The sequence below is a fragment of the Capricornis sumatraensis genome, chromosome 14 (assembly GCF_032405125.1).
Source record: "Capricornis sumatraensis isolate serow.1 chromosome 14, serow.2, whole genome shotgun sequence".
Lineage (NCBI taxonomy): Eukaryota > Metazoa > Chordata > Mammalia > Artiodactyla > Bovidae > Capricornis > Capricornis sumatraensis.
The window spans coordinates 51,562,564-51,579,832 of NC_091082.1; the positions used below are offsets into that span (position 1 = coordinate 51,562,564).

At 55.6% G+C, this 17,269-nt stretch overlaps 1 protein-coding gene across 2 annotated transcripts in view; it reads right to left on the reverse strand.

Annotated features, from left to right (window-relative positions):
• Nucleotides 1-936: 936 nt before the first annotated feature.
• Nucleotides 937-17,269, reverse strand: part of H6PD (hexose-6-phosphate dehydrogenase/glucose 1-dehydrogenase) — a 39,816-nt gene continuing 23,483 nt past the window's right edge. For both annotated transcript variants that reach the window (XM_068986444.1, XM_068986443.1), the window contains exons 4-5: nucleotides 9,603-9,872; nucleotides 937-8,365 (exon numbers count right to left, since the gene is read on the reverse strand). In XM_068986444.1, the coding sequence (XP_068842545.1) occupies nucleotides 7,002-8,365; nucleotides 9,603-9,872 (1,634 nt within the window). In that variant the 3' untranslated portion in view covers nucleotides 937-7,001. The remainder of the gene's footprint in view (nucleotides 8,366-9,602; nucleotides 9,873-17,269) is intronic.

The following is a 17,269-nucleotide window of genomic DNA, read 5'->3' on the forward strand; positions in this document are numbered from 1 at the left end:
GCAGTGAAAGCCAGGTGCCCCGACCCCGGCCAGCACTTTGCTCTCAGGACCGGCAGACTCTGTCCTGTGCCCCAGATTTGGTGGTAGCCGACAGGTCTTGATGACAGTCATCTCTTGACCGTCAGTGAAATGAGGTCTCCTGTCTAGGCTGTGTTGGACCCTACTGTGGAAGTGTGGACTCTTAGCGGGGCATGGCGGCCACCTTGAGGTGTGGCTGTGTCCAGTGGATCAGAGGTGACCTCGGAGACCACTTCTAACAGAATGTGGGGCTAGAAGTGACTGGAAGGCCACTGAGTAATCTGCTAGTGAAGAGGACATGGAGGAGAAAGAGGAATTTGAAGAGGGGTGGACAGTGGACCTCCCAAATAAAGGGCAGATGGAAGGATCAAGAACATGAGCAGAGGCTCAGTGAGGACAAGTTTTGGTCACCTCTGCTAATATTGCTCTGCTAACATTTCTGCAGTGGAGGGGACTGGACTGCAGTGATTTAACATTCATTTGTGTGCCTTTTGGCAATGTATAAATTCACTTATGAGTATGCGTTATTTTACCAAAATACTGATGCTTCCAAAGGTGCCCCAACCGACACCCACCTCAGACATCACAGTGAATGCCCTCCAGGCGAGGCCTGCTGCATGAGTGATCCGCCAGGTAGACTGATGGGGAGACAACATCCCTCAGGCTGCTTGTGAACTTACGAAACCCAGTCATCTTGACCCCCACTGTCTCTCCCAGGAGCCCAAGGGACCCTCAAGCAAGTGGGGACCGGCTGGTTGCTCAGATCCACCTGTGATAGGTGCGGGGTAACTGGGTCTGCCTCGCCACAACCTCTCAGAGCACACACACAGCCCATCACACTTGGTCTCCCAGGAAAAATAAAGAGCAGGGATTTTGGGGAAACAATTTTATTGTTTAAAAAATAGATGGTACATTTGACATACAAAAAAGGCATTTTAAAAACTCTGATCTGAATATGTCTCACTGTCAGAGGCATCACTAAAAGTGTCCAGTGTTTCGTACAAGCCAGGAGCAGTTGCTCTTTCTGCAGAAAGGTGTGGCATGTTCACGCCATTGGCCGGGTCATCGGTCTTCCACCACCCGGGGGAACAGTCTCTCCGAGGTAACAGCTTGCCTGTCTCTCTTCCCTCCCGACAGAAATCCTGTTTGGATTTCTGTTTCCCCGCACGGGACAGAATGCATGGACACAACCCAGATTGCAACACACCATGATTTCAGAGCCCACACCCCCCATCCAGGGCTCTTTCTGGCAATAGCTGCTAAGCACAGCACCAAGAAGGCTGGAAACCTTCACTCCGGCTCGGGAAGCGGTGGCTCTCGGAGCCGGCAGAGGCCCCTTGATGTCTGCTCTTACCCTGTCCTTCCAGACCAAGGAGGGATGGGGCAGACTGTACAGGTCATGCCTCAGAGATGCGCATTCAGCCTTGATTACCAGCTTCTCCAGGGTCCTTTCCTCTTATACTCGAGCACCCCATACCATTTATAACCAACCTGTCTAGACGACTGTGGGGTACAGCCAAGGACCCAAACTGATGAATATATGTAGTTCTGTTTGCACTTCTGTTTCTAAAGCTGCCAGTCGCTCAACCATATTCCATGCGACTTTTAGTGAATGGAAATGTATCTATCCCTTCCCATGCCAGAGGGACAGAAAAGATGCAGAGATTTCCTTTAGAACACCTGACAGCAAGGAAAAGACCATCAAGGATAAAGAACCACCACGAATAAAAGCAGCATACTTAATTGAGATCTCCGCCCCTCCCCATCTACGGGTCCCATGCAGATACAGCACTGGCGTCTGCTTTATAAAAGAGATGGGCTTCTGAAAGTTGGCTGGAGAGGACAGTTCATCAAAGGGCTCATTCCCCCCAACTCCCCCAGCTTGCTGTGAGACCAGAAGCGCCTCCTCTAGTCTCCGGCTACTTTTCTCCTGTGCTGACAGTGTTCGTGAGTGTGCACCTTGCTTCGCAATGAGCTGAGGAATCCTTAAGAGTTCCTCACTCCGGCCCCACCTGGAGTGCTGATAGCCAGAGGCCAGAAGCCTGAACCTCTGGAGAGGGGTCCCGGGATGCTCTGGAAGATGCACATCTTCCAAGAACACAGGCTGGTGTGGTCCCCACTGGCTTCCTCTGGTGAAGATGCCTGGCACTGGGAAGGCCTCTAGAGCAGGAAGAGCACGAAGCGGGATTTTCATCTCACGTGGAGGCAACACAGTGTGCAGCAAAGGACCACAGAGGACACGCTGGTGCCCAGCTCCAACCTCCAAGTGAGCAATGGAAGATGGACCCTGGACTGGTAGGCTGACGCCCGGCCCAATGTTGGCCCGTCAGTGGGGCGCAGTCGGGGGGCAGGCGGGGTTCTTGGAAGAACAAATCCATGACCTCAGTCAAAACACTCAGGGCCTCCTTGAGAGCTGACCTCACTGCGGATCCCTCCCGATGCTGTCCCTGGGCACAGACCAGCTGCCAAACAGGGATGAGGTTGCAGGACCCACCCTATTCCTCGTGGGAATCTCAACTGCCACCTGCACAGCTGCAGCCTCGAGGGGAAGTGGGAGGTTCCCAGAGGGGAGGTGGAGGGCTGGGAGAGGGATGCTCTTCAGTTCAGCGAATCGATAAGGGGGGAGCGGATGGCCCCTTCTGGGCCATGCAAGCAGCCACCGCGGGACACAGCCGCCTCTCAAAGCCTCGGCCCCACTGGAGTTTGTCTTTTGTGGGGCGGGCAGGCACCAAGCTTGGGGACCTGCCACCACGGCCCCCTTACCCTTCTGTCACCACTGGCCTTTCCTGTGACCTGTTCATTCTCGGACACAGACACACTGCCCGGCGTGGACTGAGGTCCGTGGGTCCCTGTCTGCTTAAGATAAAAATAGAGCTGGTAAAGCTGATGCAGAGGTTGCTTCTGTAAGACTGTGTGTATTTTTGTTGAGAAAAAAAAAAGTCTGTTTCTGAAAACTAACTTGTAGGAAACCGCCCCTTAAGTTTCTGCGGAAGCGTCTCCCTCTCTTTCTCAGTCACACTGTCTGGTTCTCTACACAAACGGGGAAGAGGAAGGTCCCAGACCGGGGAGACTGGACCCGTGAGCTCTGGAACAAGAGCCCCCAAGGGAGTGTTCTGAAATACCGCCTGCTGGCAGAGCCTGGGTTGTGCTGGTCCCCGGGAGGCCCGAGACTGGGAAGAAAGCACTGTCGGCAGAAGAACAAGAAGTGGGGCAGGAGGACAGGACTGTCCTAACTTGCAGTTGGCAGGAAACTTTGCTCCTGGAGCAACATCGGAATCTAGCTTATAGCAGCTGGGAAAGTCCCTAAATCTCTCCCTGCAGCAACTGGTAATAAACCTGCTTCAGAGAAGAGGATGTGAGCCGGCCTCCAAGAGGAGGGGCCGGTCTCCTTTCACAGGCCTGCAGAGCCACTCCAGCTGCCTGGGCTCTGTCTGGGAAACTCTGGGAGCTGCACTGGGCTCCCTGGGAAGGAGGTGGTACCACAGGATGGCTGGGAGCACATGTCTACAACCCTGTGGTCCACGTCCGGTTTAGAACTGGCCTGCTGTCGTTAGACAACTCCAGTTTCAACTTCAAAATCATAGGTCAATTAGGATCCCTCCACCTTCTCACGGGGTTGTTGTAAAGATGAAACAAGACCATACAGTAGAAAACGTTTAGTACTCAGCCTGCCACCCTCTGTATAGGACACATCATCACCGCTTCCAGAAGCCCTGGGGCTCCGATTGATGTGTCTTCCATCACCCACCCCTCCCCTCCCTTATGATGGGAGCGGTGAGCATCCCACCACAGAGGCTGTAGCAGCATCAGTGGAGACCAGCCTGATGCATGAAGCTGCAGGAACAGGAAGCCTGGGTACCAGTTCCAGAGTGCTCATGAGCATCCCTGTGTGAGCTGGGTGCCCGTGCTCCTTTCCAACCCTTGGGACCTCGGTTTACCCCACAGCGTAAAGTCAGATTAGAGCAACACGTTTCAAACTATGGATCAGCTTGATTTAGTGAATTATAAGCAGCATTTTTTTTTTTTTAAAGAAGGTATCCAGAATTCTCAGGATGAGAATTCATTTATGGAACTTTGGCTTGAGATGCAGATTCATACATGAGTGTGAGCGCTGACTCATGATGTAAAGTGTGTTTCTTGCTGTGGATCATGACCCAGAAAGTCTGAAAACCACCAGCACAGGATAGGAGAGAAAAAAGGGGAAGGGGCGTGGGAGGAAGCGGGACTGTGACAAGGGCTCCCAGTGGACTACGCTGGTGTGAGTTTAAGACAGTGCTTCCTAGAGGGGTGGGATTGGGGGTGGGGAGCTTCGAGGGAGGTTTAAGAGGGAGGTGCACGTGTGCATGCTCTCGGCAACCCCTTGGACCGTAGCCTGCCAGGCTCCCTGTCCGTGGGATTCTCCAGGCAAGAATGCTGCAGTGGGCTGCCATTTCCTTCTCCAGATCTTCCCGACCCAGGGACTGAGCCCACATCTCCCACACTGGCAGGCGGACTCTTCACCAGCGAGCCACCAGGGAAGCAGTGCAGGAGGCAGGGGATGTGTGTACAAAGAGCTGGCGCGTTCTGTTGTACGGCAGAAACTAGCACCATAAAGCAACTGCACCCCAATTAAAAGCAACAACAAAAACCCCAGAGCACTTGACTCTGGGAAGGAAACCCTGGCACTTCCTGCCCCGCCTGGCCCCTACACACGCTCTCCAAAGATGAAGGTGCGTTTTGAGGCAAGGTGCTCCTCTCAGAACAGGACATGCCCAGCTCAGGCCTGTGGTAACTCGCTGTCACTCAGAAACGGTGCCATCAGAAGTCTGCTGGCCCCTTATCCTGCAGCGACACTTGGGCACGTGCAGGTCCCTTTCTTTCTCACAGAAGAAGTTCCTAAGGAACAGATTGGGGAGGGGGAGGTCCTCAGTGCTAGGCATCCAGGGAAGCTCAGGAGCCTGGGGGCGGGGAGAGATGAGCGTCTCTGTGGTCCAGACAGCAGGGATGGTCTGAGGGCGCCCCCACGTGGCCAGACGTGACACCTGCAGTCACGTGTCCATTCCCGCAGTCCACTCCCATCAGAAGCCTCAAAGCTAAAAACGCTGGTTTTCAGAAAGGGAGGAAACTTTCCCATCTGGGCACTGCACTCTGATCGGCCAAAGTGAGTCTTCTGGGCATTAATATTGATGTCCTGTCTGGATGGGGTCTCTGGAGGCTGGGGGAAGCCAAATGTTAATGGGAGCCTTTATGTGCAGAGCCCCCCGCCAGCACCCACCTCACAGGCACCCATCTCCAAAGCAAGAATTCTTGTAAATTCTTGAAGAAGTGTAAACAGCCTTGAAGAAAGTGCAAACAATCAAAAGTTCAAAGACACATTTCATGATGCTCCTTCTTGCCCAGGAAAGCCCTTGGTGTGACCTTGACACTTTGTATCCGCCTGATCTGATACAAACTGTGCCTATAAGATAGGGAAGCTGTTCCACAGAAAACCCTGCTTTATCCTTCACTGATGTAACTTGGGCTGTGTGGAAAGCTGAAATTAAGCGTTTTGAGAATTTTCACTTTTTTATAAAAGAATTTTGTAGATGCCCCCCACCGCTTGGGGGTTTCGGAGAAACAGCTGTTATTGGCCCAGGGCTTCTTGGGAGCACCTGTTTACTCTAAATGAGAAGCTCGACCGGGACTGCCTCCCCCAAGTCTTCAGCATTGTGTTAGTGGTGAAGTGAGCGGTGGCAGAAGGGGCTGGCACATAAGAGGCCACTGCCTCCATGAGGTAGTGTGAAAGGGTGGGCAGCAGTCGCCCTTTCTCGGCACTGACAACCAGCGAAGGCCCTGGGACAGCGGTGGACTGCCACTGCTGACGTGGGCTGCAGCCGCTCCGCCAGGGAGGCCTGGCTCCAGCTGGGTGAGGGTTGGAGCGCCTGGATGGTCTGGGTGCCCTGATGTCACATCTCACTCTCCCTAGATGTTACCATAATAGAAAGATTTAACTGGATTTTTTCAGGAAAAACAAGAGGGGACACTGAGAGAGGAAACACTCATTGGAAGTCCCCTGAGACAAAAGGATCCTCTTCAGTGTGGATCCCAGGAATGGTCTGACCAACTCTGTCCAGTGTGTTTCAGTGTTTCATGCAGAGCTGTCTGGCTGTGGTGGCAGGTTCACACTATCGGCACCCGCCCCCCACAAAAGACAGGCTCCAGCAGGGCCGAGGCTGAAGACAGCGGCACGTGCCTGGGGCAGGGGTCCTCCCTGATGCAGCTGGGGAACCAGCGCCTCCTGCCATTGGTAAAGTCCACCTACTGAGAAAAGGAGCTCCACAGCACAGTCACAAGATTCTTGGATCCATTTCCACATCCTAGCGTTTGTTGCTAGGGTGTCTGAGGGACAGCAAAGCAGAGGGGGTGGGAAGACCTCCCTGGTGGAGGTCTAGGAAGACGGGACCTGAGACGCAGAGCAAGAGGAGGTGGCCCTGGAGGGGACAGGACAGCAGGCTGAGCTGGAGGCTGGAGAAAAAAAGGACGGAGGAGGAGGCGGCAGGTCCTAGCAGGCGCTCGTGGCTCCAGGTGGGCACCTGGGCTCCAGCATCCACACTCTGCTTTTCTGTTGGAGGCAGCCCAAGGCTCCTGGCCCACAGGTACCTTCTGGTTAACCACCCCCCGACTGCACTCCTGCTCTGGCTTTCAGACTGTCCTGTTTGCGCCGGTGGATGCCCACATGTAACTGCTGCAGGTCTTTTCTTAAAGTGGATGTTTCTCCTGACTTGGATCTGTAGATTTTCGAGAGCAGAGCTGCCATCTCTTCCTTGTTCCATAGGGACCTGCCATCACTAGACAGGGACGGCTGCAGTGCTGGGACGGGGTCTTATCCTTCCCTGCTGGGGGCCTGACCCTGAGATGTCAGATTCCAGAGAGGAGGGCACACATGGGCAGGGGGCAGGACTGAGAGGGTAATGAAGAGGGTGAATGAAGGAAAGCACGGGGGTGAGCAAAGGGCCAAGATTCCATCACCCCAGAAATGCATCGTAGTCCATGTACCACACCAGCTGGCCAGAGTCTGGCAGGACGCCCGAGATGGGCCACTTCTTGGGCTCGTGGCCCACGCGGCTGACCAGCATGGCGATCTCACGCTTCATCCTGCCCATGACCAGCACGGCCACCTTCCGGGCACGGTTGATGAGGGGCAGGCTGAGGCTCATGCGCCGGTGCGGGCTGGAGGGGCTCGTGGTCAGCACCACCAGCTGCTCGCCGTCCAGGCCAGCGGGCGACTGCGGGAAGAGGGAGGCCGTGTGCCCGTCGGTGCCCATGCCCAGCAGCACCAGGTCAAAGCTGCCGTTGGTCACGAGGGCAGAGATCTCCTCGGCGTAGGCCTGGGCGCCCTGGTCCTCCTCGGCGCAGAGCCGCTGGCGCCGGTGCACGGGCATGGGGTGGACGTTGTAGTGGGGGACCCGCACGTGCTGCAGCAGGTGCGTCTGCAGGCCCTGGAAGTTGGACTCGGGGTCCCAGAGCGGCACGCAGCGCTCGTCCACCAGCCACAGGTGCGTGTGGGTCCAGGGGAAGCTGTAGTGCCCTGCGGCCAGCTGCTGGAACAGGGCCACCGGGCTCGAGCCACCCGAGAGAGCCAGGTGGAACTCGCCAAAGCGCCGCACGGCCCGCACAGCGGCGGCCTCGATGTCACCCGCCAGCCTGGCAATCAGCTCCTCAGGCCAGGCCGAGATCAGCGGGCTATCTCGGTACTTGGCCGTGAGGACCTGGAAGTCGCTGGGCAGCGGAGCAGAGTCTGGGCCCGACACCAGCTGCTCCGGCAGCAGCTGGGAGAAGGACAGGTGGCTGCCGCTGAACTCAAAGTCCAACAGCTGTCCATTCTCTGCTCCTCCTGGGTAGAAGCGTGGGACCTCGTGGGCCAGGCTGTCCAGCAAGGGTGTCCAGAAGACCCAGGAGGCCAGCAGGTTCTCCGTGGTGACAAAGGAGTCCTTCCGGCAGTGGAAGATGTGAGAGATGAGCAAGGAGTAGGCATCCTGCTCCCGCACGGGGCTGTAGGCATAGTAATCAGAGAGCGGGAGACCGAAGAGGCGCAGCCTGGGCCGGCCCTCTACCTCCTTCCAGCTGGCGGAGGGCAGGGTCGGCCGGAAGAGGTTCCTGCTGACCAGCACGGCAGGGCTGTCCAGCTCGCCATGGCCGATGTAGAAGATGATCTGCCGGGGCAGGCAGCGGCTCTGGGCAGCGACCCAGTGCTTCTCACTCTGGACGCAGAACGCCTGGTTCTTAAACAAGATCCGCACGTAGCTCACTCTCTCGTCCAGGGCTTTGCCCGACATCAGGATGAACGGGACGCCCTCCCAGCGGAGGTTGTCTATGTGAACGAGGATGCCTGGGGTAGGTGACAGGGGGACAGCGGGAGTGATGCTCCAGCACAGGACCCGGACCTCCCGGCTGGCTCACCTTCCCCTCTTTCCTTCCTGCTGGCCAGCCTCCTTTTCTGATTCCTCCTCTGGGAACCTGTGGCCTTGCTATGCTAGCCTCACCCCCACACCTCTTCTATTATCTTCTCTTCCCAGTCAGTGCTCAAAAAGCAGCCTCATGGGCCACCTCGGACACCCACCGCCCTTGAGGGGCCTCTCAGTGCCATTGTCCCCAAAGGGTAGCTGGGCTGAGGGGCTCCAATTGGGAGATTCTGCGAGAAGTCTCACGGGGCAGGGGTGGGGGTGCAAGGTGGCACTGATGCTGAATGGGGGTGGGGAGAGGTGTTCCTAGGGAAAGGTGCTTACTTCCTGTCTGTAGAGCGCTGAGGATGGGCTGAGGCCATCAGATATGGGGGTGGGGGGGGGAGGAGAGGGGGAGCCAGGTGTCTCAGCCACAGGCCTGCAGGGAACCACTGTGCAGCTGAGGAGGCCTGCAGGGGGCCATGGCGGTGAGAGTCAGACGCAGAGCGCCCTTCAGACTGAGCTGCAAACCTGGTTTTCCCATGGCCTATCTCTGTGTGACCTTGGGCAAGTTTCTAGCAACTTCACCGAGCCTCACAGCCCCTCACCTCTAAGTGAGGATGACGACACCTTCCTGATGTGTTTGCACGGGAGGATTAAATGAGATGATGTGCACACAGTGCTGGGCACGCGGTCAGCGCCCAACCAGCAGCTGCTGCTCTGGTGCTGGGGGTTGGGACGTCAGTGTTAGGGAGCCGGCCACCCCCAGAAAGATCTGAGCCTGTGCAAGTGCCCCAGTGGGCACCTGCCTGCCTGGCGTGCTGCGTGGCAGCCAGGTGTGCCCCCGGCCTGCAGCCTCTCTGGGGGCTGGATAAGCTCCTTAAGGGCGGAGCCAGGTCTGAGCCCAGCTGGGCAAGCCCTGGAAACATCCATGGACTAAACAGAGATCACCACTGAGGTGTCCACCCCTCTGTCCAGAGGGAGCCAGCAGGTGACCCACTGCTTTATGCTGGCAGAAGGCCAGGGAGGCAGGGACATCCCTCACTCGCCTCTAAGCACCTTGACAAAATCCCACTTCCAGCCCCTCCTGACCCACCCTGAAGGGGTCTGTGTTGGGAGGACTGCTTCCACCTAGGGGCGGGCAGGGGGCGGCCCAGCAGCCCGTGCCCGGCCCTGGGGGCCCACCTGCGAAGGTCGGCGTCAGGCTGTGGAAGTTGTCTGGCTTCTGCAGCTCCCTGCGCACCTGCCCGCTGTAGGCCTGGTACTGGCCCAGCACGGCGCTGTGCCTCTGCAGGCCCCGCAGCGCCTGGAAGGCCTGGAGCTTGTGCTGCAGCACGGCCTCCGGGCTGCTGGTGTTGACAGGCAGCTCCATGGCCACCAGTGTGAGGACCTCCGTTAGGTGATTCTGCAGGACGTCGCGGATGACGCCGTACTCCTCGTAGAAGCTGGTGCGGCCTGGCGGGGGGGGTGGGGGAGGAGTCATAAGGACTGGGCACGTGGCTGACCTCTGCCTGTGCTTCCTGTGCCCACAGCCACACTCCCTAGTCTGGAGTGCCAGAGCAGAACTGGGCAGGAAGGGGGCGGGCGGCCCTGAGCCAACGAGACCCACCCCACCAGGTGTCAGACCCCGTGGGCCTCTTCAGGGCTCTGCCTGGGGAAAGTTCTGGTCCCGGGAAGCTAGGCATCGTGGTGAGGGCCTGGGCAGCTTGCTGGTGCGTGACCCTGGGTGAGTCACCTGACTTCCAAGTCTCTGCTCCACATCCTGCCATCAAAGGGGGCTCACTGTCACCCCCTACCAAGCCCACACAGGTGCTGGGTCCTTGCCCTCGGCTTATAGTCGGGGAGAGCGGGGGAAGATGGGAGGGAGGAAAAGCCAATGAAGACATTATAGACAGAGTTCATGGCAGAGGGTAATAAGGAGTCTGCTCTGAGACGTGCGGGGGCAGCCCTGCAAGAAGCCAGACAGAGATGAAGGGAGCTAAGAGAGGGAAAGCCTGAGGCTGGATGAGCTTGGCTGCCAGGCGCCAGAAGAACGGGAGCAGGAGGGCGAGGCTGGGAGGGCGGGGCTTGTAGGATGAGGGGCAGAGGCTGCCTTGTCTCCAGGCTCAGGGGAAGCAGTGCAGGGGCTGAAGCAGGAGATGGCAAGACCTCCACACAGTCACGCCCCGGCCTGCTGTGGGGGTCGACCGCAGGAGACCAGGTGGCGGCCCAGAGGTGGCAGGGGTTGGGGGGAGTGGAGGGCGGTGATGCTGGGACCTGGGGGTGGTGATGCTGGGACCTGGTTGGGGGTGATGCTGGGACATGGGGTGGGGGTGACACTGGGACATGGGGCAGGGGATGATACTGGGACCTGGAGGGGGGTGATGCTGGGACCTGGGTGGGTGGTGATGCTGAGATGTGGGGGGGCAGTGATACTGGGACATGGGGCAGGGGATGATACTGGGACCTGGAGGGGGGTGATGCTGGGACCTGGGTGGGTGGTGATGCTGGGACATGGGCGGGGGGGTGATATTGGGACCTGGGGGGGGTGATACTGGGACCTGGGGGGTGATACTGGGACCTGGGAGGGGGTGATGCTGGGACCTGGGTGGGTGGTGATCCTGGGATGTGGCCGGGGGGGTGATACTGGGACCTGGGGGGGTGATACTGGGACCTGGGGGGGTGATGCTGGGACCTCAGGGGGGTGATGCTGGGACCTGGGTGGGTGGTGATGCTGGGACATGGGCGGGGGGGTGATATTGGGACCTGGGGGGGGTGATACTGGGACCTGGGGGGTGATACTGGGACCTGGGAGGGGGTGATGCTGGGACCTGGTGGGGGGTGATGCTGGGACCTGGGGCGGGGGATGATACTGGGACCTGGAGCGGGGTGATGCGGGACCTCGGGGGGGGTGATGCTGGGACCTGGGTGGGTGGTGATGCTGGGATGTGGTGGGGGGGATGCTGGGACATGGGGTGGGGGTGACACTGGGACCTGGGGGGGTGAAACTGGGACCTGGGGGGGTGATGCTGGGACCTGGGTGGGTGGTGATCCTGGGATGTGGCGGGGGGGATGATACTTGGGACCTGGAGCGGGGTGATGCGGGACCTCGGGGGGGTGATGCTGGGACCTGGGTGGGTGGTGATGCTGGGACCTGGATGAAAGTGATGGAGTGTAGCAGCTGCAGAGGGCGGATGGCGCTTCTGGAGTCAGAACTGACTGGACCTGCTGACCCAGGTGGCACTAGAGGTAAAGAACATGCCTGCCAACGCAGAAGATGTAGGGACGCGGGTTCCATCCCTGGGTTGGGAAGATCCCCCAGAGAAGGAAATGGCTACCCACTCCAGTATTCTTGCCTGGAGAATCCCATGGACAGAGGAGCCTAGTGGGCCATGACCCATGGGGTCACAAAGAGCTGGACCTGACTGAAGCAACTTAGCATGCAAGGTGATCCATGCAGGTGAGCACCAGTGCAAAGGGGAAGCCAAAGCCAGCTTCAAGGACTCGGGGCGGTGGAGGGGGAGTTGGCTCCTGGGAAGGTGTCTGCTCAGGCCTGAGCAGAAAACGGGCATGGTGACATTATCTGAGATGAGGGGACTGGGGAGAGGAAGGGGTTGATGGAGGGGAAACCAGGTGTATTTACGCCTAAAACATACAGGGGGAAATAGCAGGTGGCCAGTGGATGGGGTTACCGAGAAGGTAAAAGAAGGTGACGCATAGGAAGAACAGCAACCACAGAGCTTGGCACTGACATCAATACTCACGGCGCCTGGCACAGCGCGGAGACGCCAGGCACCCCTCCTGTTACACCCACAGGGTCTGGCACGGCGGGTCCACCACCATCCCTGTCTACATGAGAGGAAGAAGTCAGAGGCCCAGGGCTGGGGTGAGCAGTCAGGAGCTGGTCAACCACACACGTCACACTTCCTCCTCCAGGGCTCAGAACCACCTCTGACTACCAGTGACTCAAATACATACAAGCCAGTGGTCAAATGCCACTACCCCTCACGTGGCATGGCTCACATTCTGCTGACTTGCCGAGACTTGGGCCAATCCACAGCCTTACGTATAGAAAAAGGTGACATCACCACCAGAAGAGCGGCTGCTTATCGGAGGTTTCCGTGAGTCGCCTGTAACCTGGGATCGGCTCTGTCGCCCAGCAGCTTCTGCTCATCTTTCAGGTCTCGGCTTCCGGAAGGTTCTACCAAGCTCTCAGCCTGCCCTCCTGGAGGGCCCTGTCTTTGGCTGCTTCCCCTGACTAACTTGGTGCTGCCTGTTATTCGCTCTTCCTGCCACCCTGACGCTCCATCAGGTTAGGACTGCATCTGCCTGCTCCCTGCAGCATCTCAAGCATCAGATACGGCGCAGCAGTCACTCCGCAGAACACTGTGCGGCTGGGAAGCTGAACACACACGCCACCAGGGACCCACCTCGGAGGTTCCATGTTCAGAGAAATAAAGCTGATGATGTAATGTAAATATGTAAACTGCTTTGAAAATATATAATATGACCAGGATAAACAGAATTTCAAATCAATGAAAAATACAGGAGGAAATAAGAAATTCCATAGACAGGTTTTATGGATTACGAAGGGTCGGCGGTAAAAAAAAGTCAGTTATTAGAAGACAGATCCGTGCAGATTATCCTGCATGCAGGTTCAAGAGACAGAAAAGACTCAACACACACACACATACACACACACACACACACAGCATGATGACTCTTCAAAATTAGACAGCATGTTTTCGGCAACTGGATCCATACAGAAACGATAAAGAAGCAAGGGGAAAGTCCACCTAAAACCCGGAATGTAGAGAAGAGGAACTGGGATAGGACTAGCGGAGGGACCCAAGGTTGGCAAGTTCACTAGTATCTGTTATATCAGTTCTGTATGTTACCTAGATTGTGTGTGTGTGTCCGTGTGCCTGCTCAGTCATGTCTGACTCTGTGATTCCACGGACTGTAGCCTGCCAGGCTCCTCTGTCCATGGGAATCTCGAGGCAAGAATACTGGAGTGGGTTGCCATGCCCTCCTCCAGGGGATCTTCCCGACCCAGGGATCGAACCCGGGTCTCTTGCATCTCCTGTGTTGGCAGGTGGGTTCTTCACCACTAGCGCCACCTGGGATTGTGTAATCATTCTTTTTTTATCTGATCAATACTTAATTCAAACCAACACAAAGAAATGGCCCCTGGTTCAGACCTGCCTGGCCCACCTGCCCTGGCCAGGTTCGGGCCAGCTGGACGGTGAGCAGGCACCACCTGGCCTGAGTTCAGCCCTACAGGCCAGGCGTGGCAGTGGGGCCAGTGTCACAGGGCAGGAAGTGGGGCCCACAGTCGGCTCCTGGGAAGGTGTCTGGTCCTCGGGAGTGGAGCGTGAGTTTGCAGCTCTGGTCAAGGAGGCAGAACCTGGGACACACAGGACAACCAGCCCGGCTGTTGCAGCCAAAGTACCCCAGGTACCCACAGCTGGGAAACCAAGGCTCAGCTCCCAGCCCCATGGGGGTCTGGTCTCCAAAGTCCTCACAATATCACTGAGAAGACATCAAGAAAAAGACAATAGACAATAGCAATAATGGCGGATGTGTATCAGTCCATTTACCCCTCACAGTAACAACATGTACAGAGGTCCTGTTATTACCCTCATTTTAAAATGTAAAAAGGAACTTCCCTGGTGGTCCAGTGGCTAAGACTCTACACTCCAACGCATGGGGCACGGGTTTGATCCCTGGTTGGGGAACTAGATCCCGAATGCCACAATTAAGAGTTCACATGCTGCAACTAAAGATCCTGCCACAATGAAGACCTGGCACAGCCAAATAAACAAATACATATTTCAATATATAAAAATAAATACAATGTAAGGAAATTGAGGTTCAGAGAAGTCAAGCAACTTGCCCAAGGTCGCACAGCTGGTAAAGGGGTAAAAATGAAATTTGAACCTAGGCAGCTGGCCCCAGGGGCTTCCCTGGTGGCTCAGCGATGAAGAATCCATCTGCAGTGCAGGAGATGCAGGAGACACAGGTTCTATCCCTGGATCAGGAAGAGCCCCTGTAGAAGGAAATGGCAACCCACTCCAATATTCTTGCCTGGGAAATTCCATGGACAGAGGAGCCTGGTGGGCTACGTCCACGGAGTTGCAAAGAGTCGGAAACAACTTAGCAACTAAACAGCAACAAAGCAGGTCCCAGAGCTTGCCATTCTCACCACCTCCCTGGCTCCCTGTAACTTCCCACCCAAACAGCTGCACGGCAGAACAGGCCGCCTGGCATGGGGCTGAGCAGCACGGGCTCTTGGTGGCTTTCAGAAGTGGAGGCTGGTGGCTGAAGCAGGAAACCAAGCTGGGCTTTTTGGTTGGGTGTGGGGGGTCGACGCAAGGGGTTAGGGGCTCAGCACCTGATGGGCCAGGAAAGGTGTGAGGAGGACAAGGAGGGCCGTGTCCCTTGGCTGCAATCAGGCGGGGAGTGCCTCACAGGTATGTGGGCCCACAGTGACCAAACCTTGTCATTTATACAGAGGACATGAAAAACTGGATCATTAAGTACAGTCTCAAGTGTACAAATAATTCAGATTTTTTAAATTGCTGTGTGTCTCAAAGAACTGTATGTGGGGGGTCGACTCTGCCCCTGAGCCATGTCCTGGTTGGAGTGAGAAGCGTAAGCCAGAGGGCAGAGGCCCCGACACACAGGTCAGATGATGGATGGGGGTGACCCTGGCTAGTCTGGCAAAAGCGGGCAGTCTGTGATTCGGAAGAGCAGAGATCGAGAACAGATGGAAAGGGCTTTGGAAAGGAGATTGAGGGGCTTGAGGAGCTATTAAACGTCCTTGACCTCACCAGTTAAGCAGAGTTACTACACAATCCAGCAGCTCCAATCCTAGGTGGACACCCGAGAGAAAAGAAAACATATGTCCACACAAAAACTTGTACACGAATGTTCACAGCGGCCTTATTTGTGACAGCCAAAAAGGAGAAAGAGCTCAAATGTCCACTAACTGATAAGAGGATAAATCAAATGTGGTGAATCCATCCACACAGCAGAATGTTATCTGGCAATAAAAAGAAATGAAGCGGGTAGCACTGAAACATAGACATCACCCTGTGTAAAAAAGACAGCCAGTGGGAATTTGCTGTATAACAGAAGGAGTTCAACCTGGTGCTCTGTGATGACCTAGAGGGGTGGCATGGGGTGGCAGGGGGAGGGGACATATGTATACTTGTGACTGATTCATGTTGATCTGTGGCAGAAATGAACACAATATTATAAAGCTATTATCCTCCCATTAAAAATAATTAATAAAGAAAAGAAATGAAGCACTGACACAGCCTTTACAGTGTGGATGGACCTTGAGAACATTATGCTCAGTGAGAGAAGCCAGGCCCAGAAAGTCACCTACTGTACATCCTATTTACATGAAATGTCTGGAACAGACAAGTCCACAGAGATGGGGAGTGAGTTTATGGTTTCCAGGGCTGGAAGGATGAGGGGCATAATCAGAGGGTGGCAGCTAATCAGAGTAGGGGGGAATACAGAGCTTCTTTTGATGAAAATGTTCTGCAACTGATTGTAGTGATGGATGCACAGCTCTGTGAATATACCAAAGCCCGTTGAACTCTATACTTAAGTAAGTGCATTATATGATGGGGGCTCAGCAGTAGAGAATCCACCTGCCAGCGCAAGAGACCTGGGTTTGATCCCTGAGTTGGGAAGATCCCCTGAGATGGAAATGGCTACCCACTCCAGTATTCTTGCCTGGAGAATCCCATGGACAGAGGAGCCTGGTAAACTACTGTCCATGGAGTTGCAAGGAGTCAGACACAACACAACTCAGAGGCTAGACAACAACAAATTGATATGTGAATTATCTCTCAATAAAACTCTTTTTTTATTAGAGTAGGGAGGTGGAACCCTGAGAGAGGTGCTGTGAGAAGATTAAGCCATCTACGATTTGCAAAATGAACAGAGAGGGGATAGGTGGGAATGAAATCAATGAACAGCTTTGGCTGCAACTGAAGGAAGTAACAAGGGCTACAGCAAACAGTGAAGCATTAGGACACTGAGTGGATGAGGGAAAACTGCATGATGACTGGCTGGATCCATGAAAGGCCGTGCAGGATTATGGTCTGCAGTCTCTGCAACCAGGCTGCATGGGTTCAAGGACCTGCTGTGCCTTCTTTTAGCCCTGTGACCTCGGGCAAGTGATTCCACATCACATATAAAAGAGGACTGGCCGCAGTGCCTGCTCTGTGGGGCTGCTGTGAACATCAATGAGCTAACATGTACATGGGGCATGGAGCAATACCTGGCATGCAGAAAGCACTGATACACACTGGCTAGCATTTTTATTATCACAGGGGCTGCAAGAGAAGGTCTGTCAGAGACAACTGACAACCCAGAGAACAGCCACTATTTGAAAATGAAGAAGTTAGAGGGCTTTCCTGGTGGCCCAGTGGTTAGGAATTCACCAGGTGACACAGGTTTGATCCCTGGTCCAGGAAGATCCCACATGCTGTGGAGCAACTAAGTCCGTGTGCCACAACTACTGAGCCTGCCCTCTGCAGCCCTCGAGTCTCAACTACAGAGCCCACACCCTGAAACTCCCGAAGCCTGCTCGCTCTTAGAGCCTGTGCTCTGCAAAGGGAAGCCACTGCAGTGAGAAGCCTACACACTGCAATGAGGAAAGGCCCCTGCTCACTGCAACTAGCAACGAAGACTCACCACGGCCAAAAAAAATTAGAAAAGGCAGACAGTATTTCATGAGAACAATGCAGTGATGGTTTAAGTTCCAAATCTGCTGGGTCTGACATGGTGATATACACAGTGAAAATATTAGTATCTCAGAGGCAACTAGAGATTATATATATAAGACCAGGGCT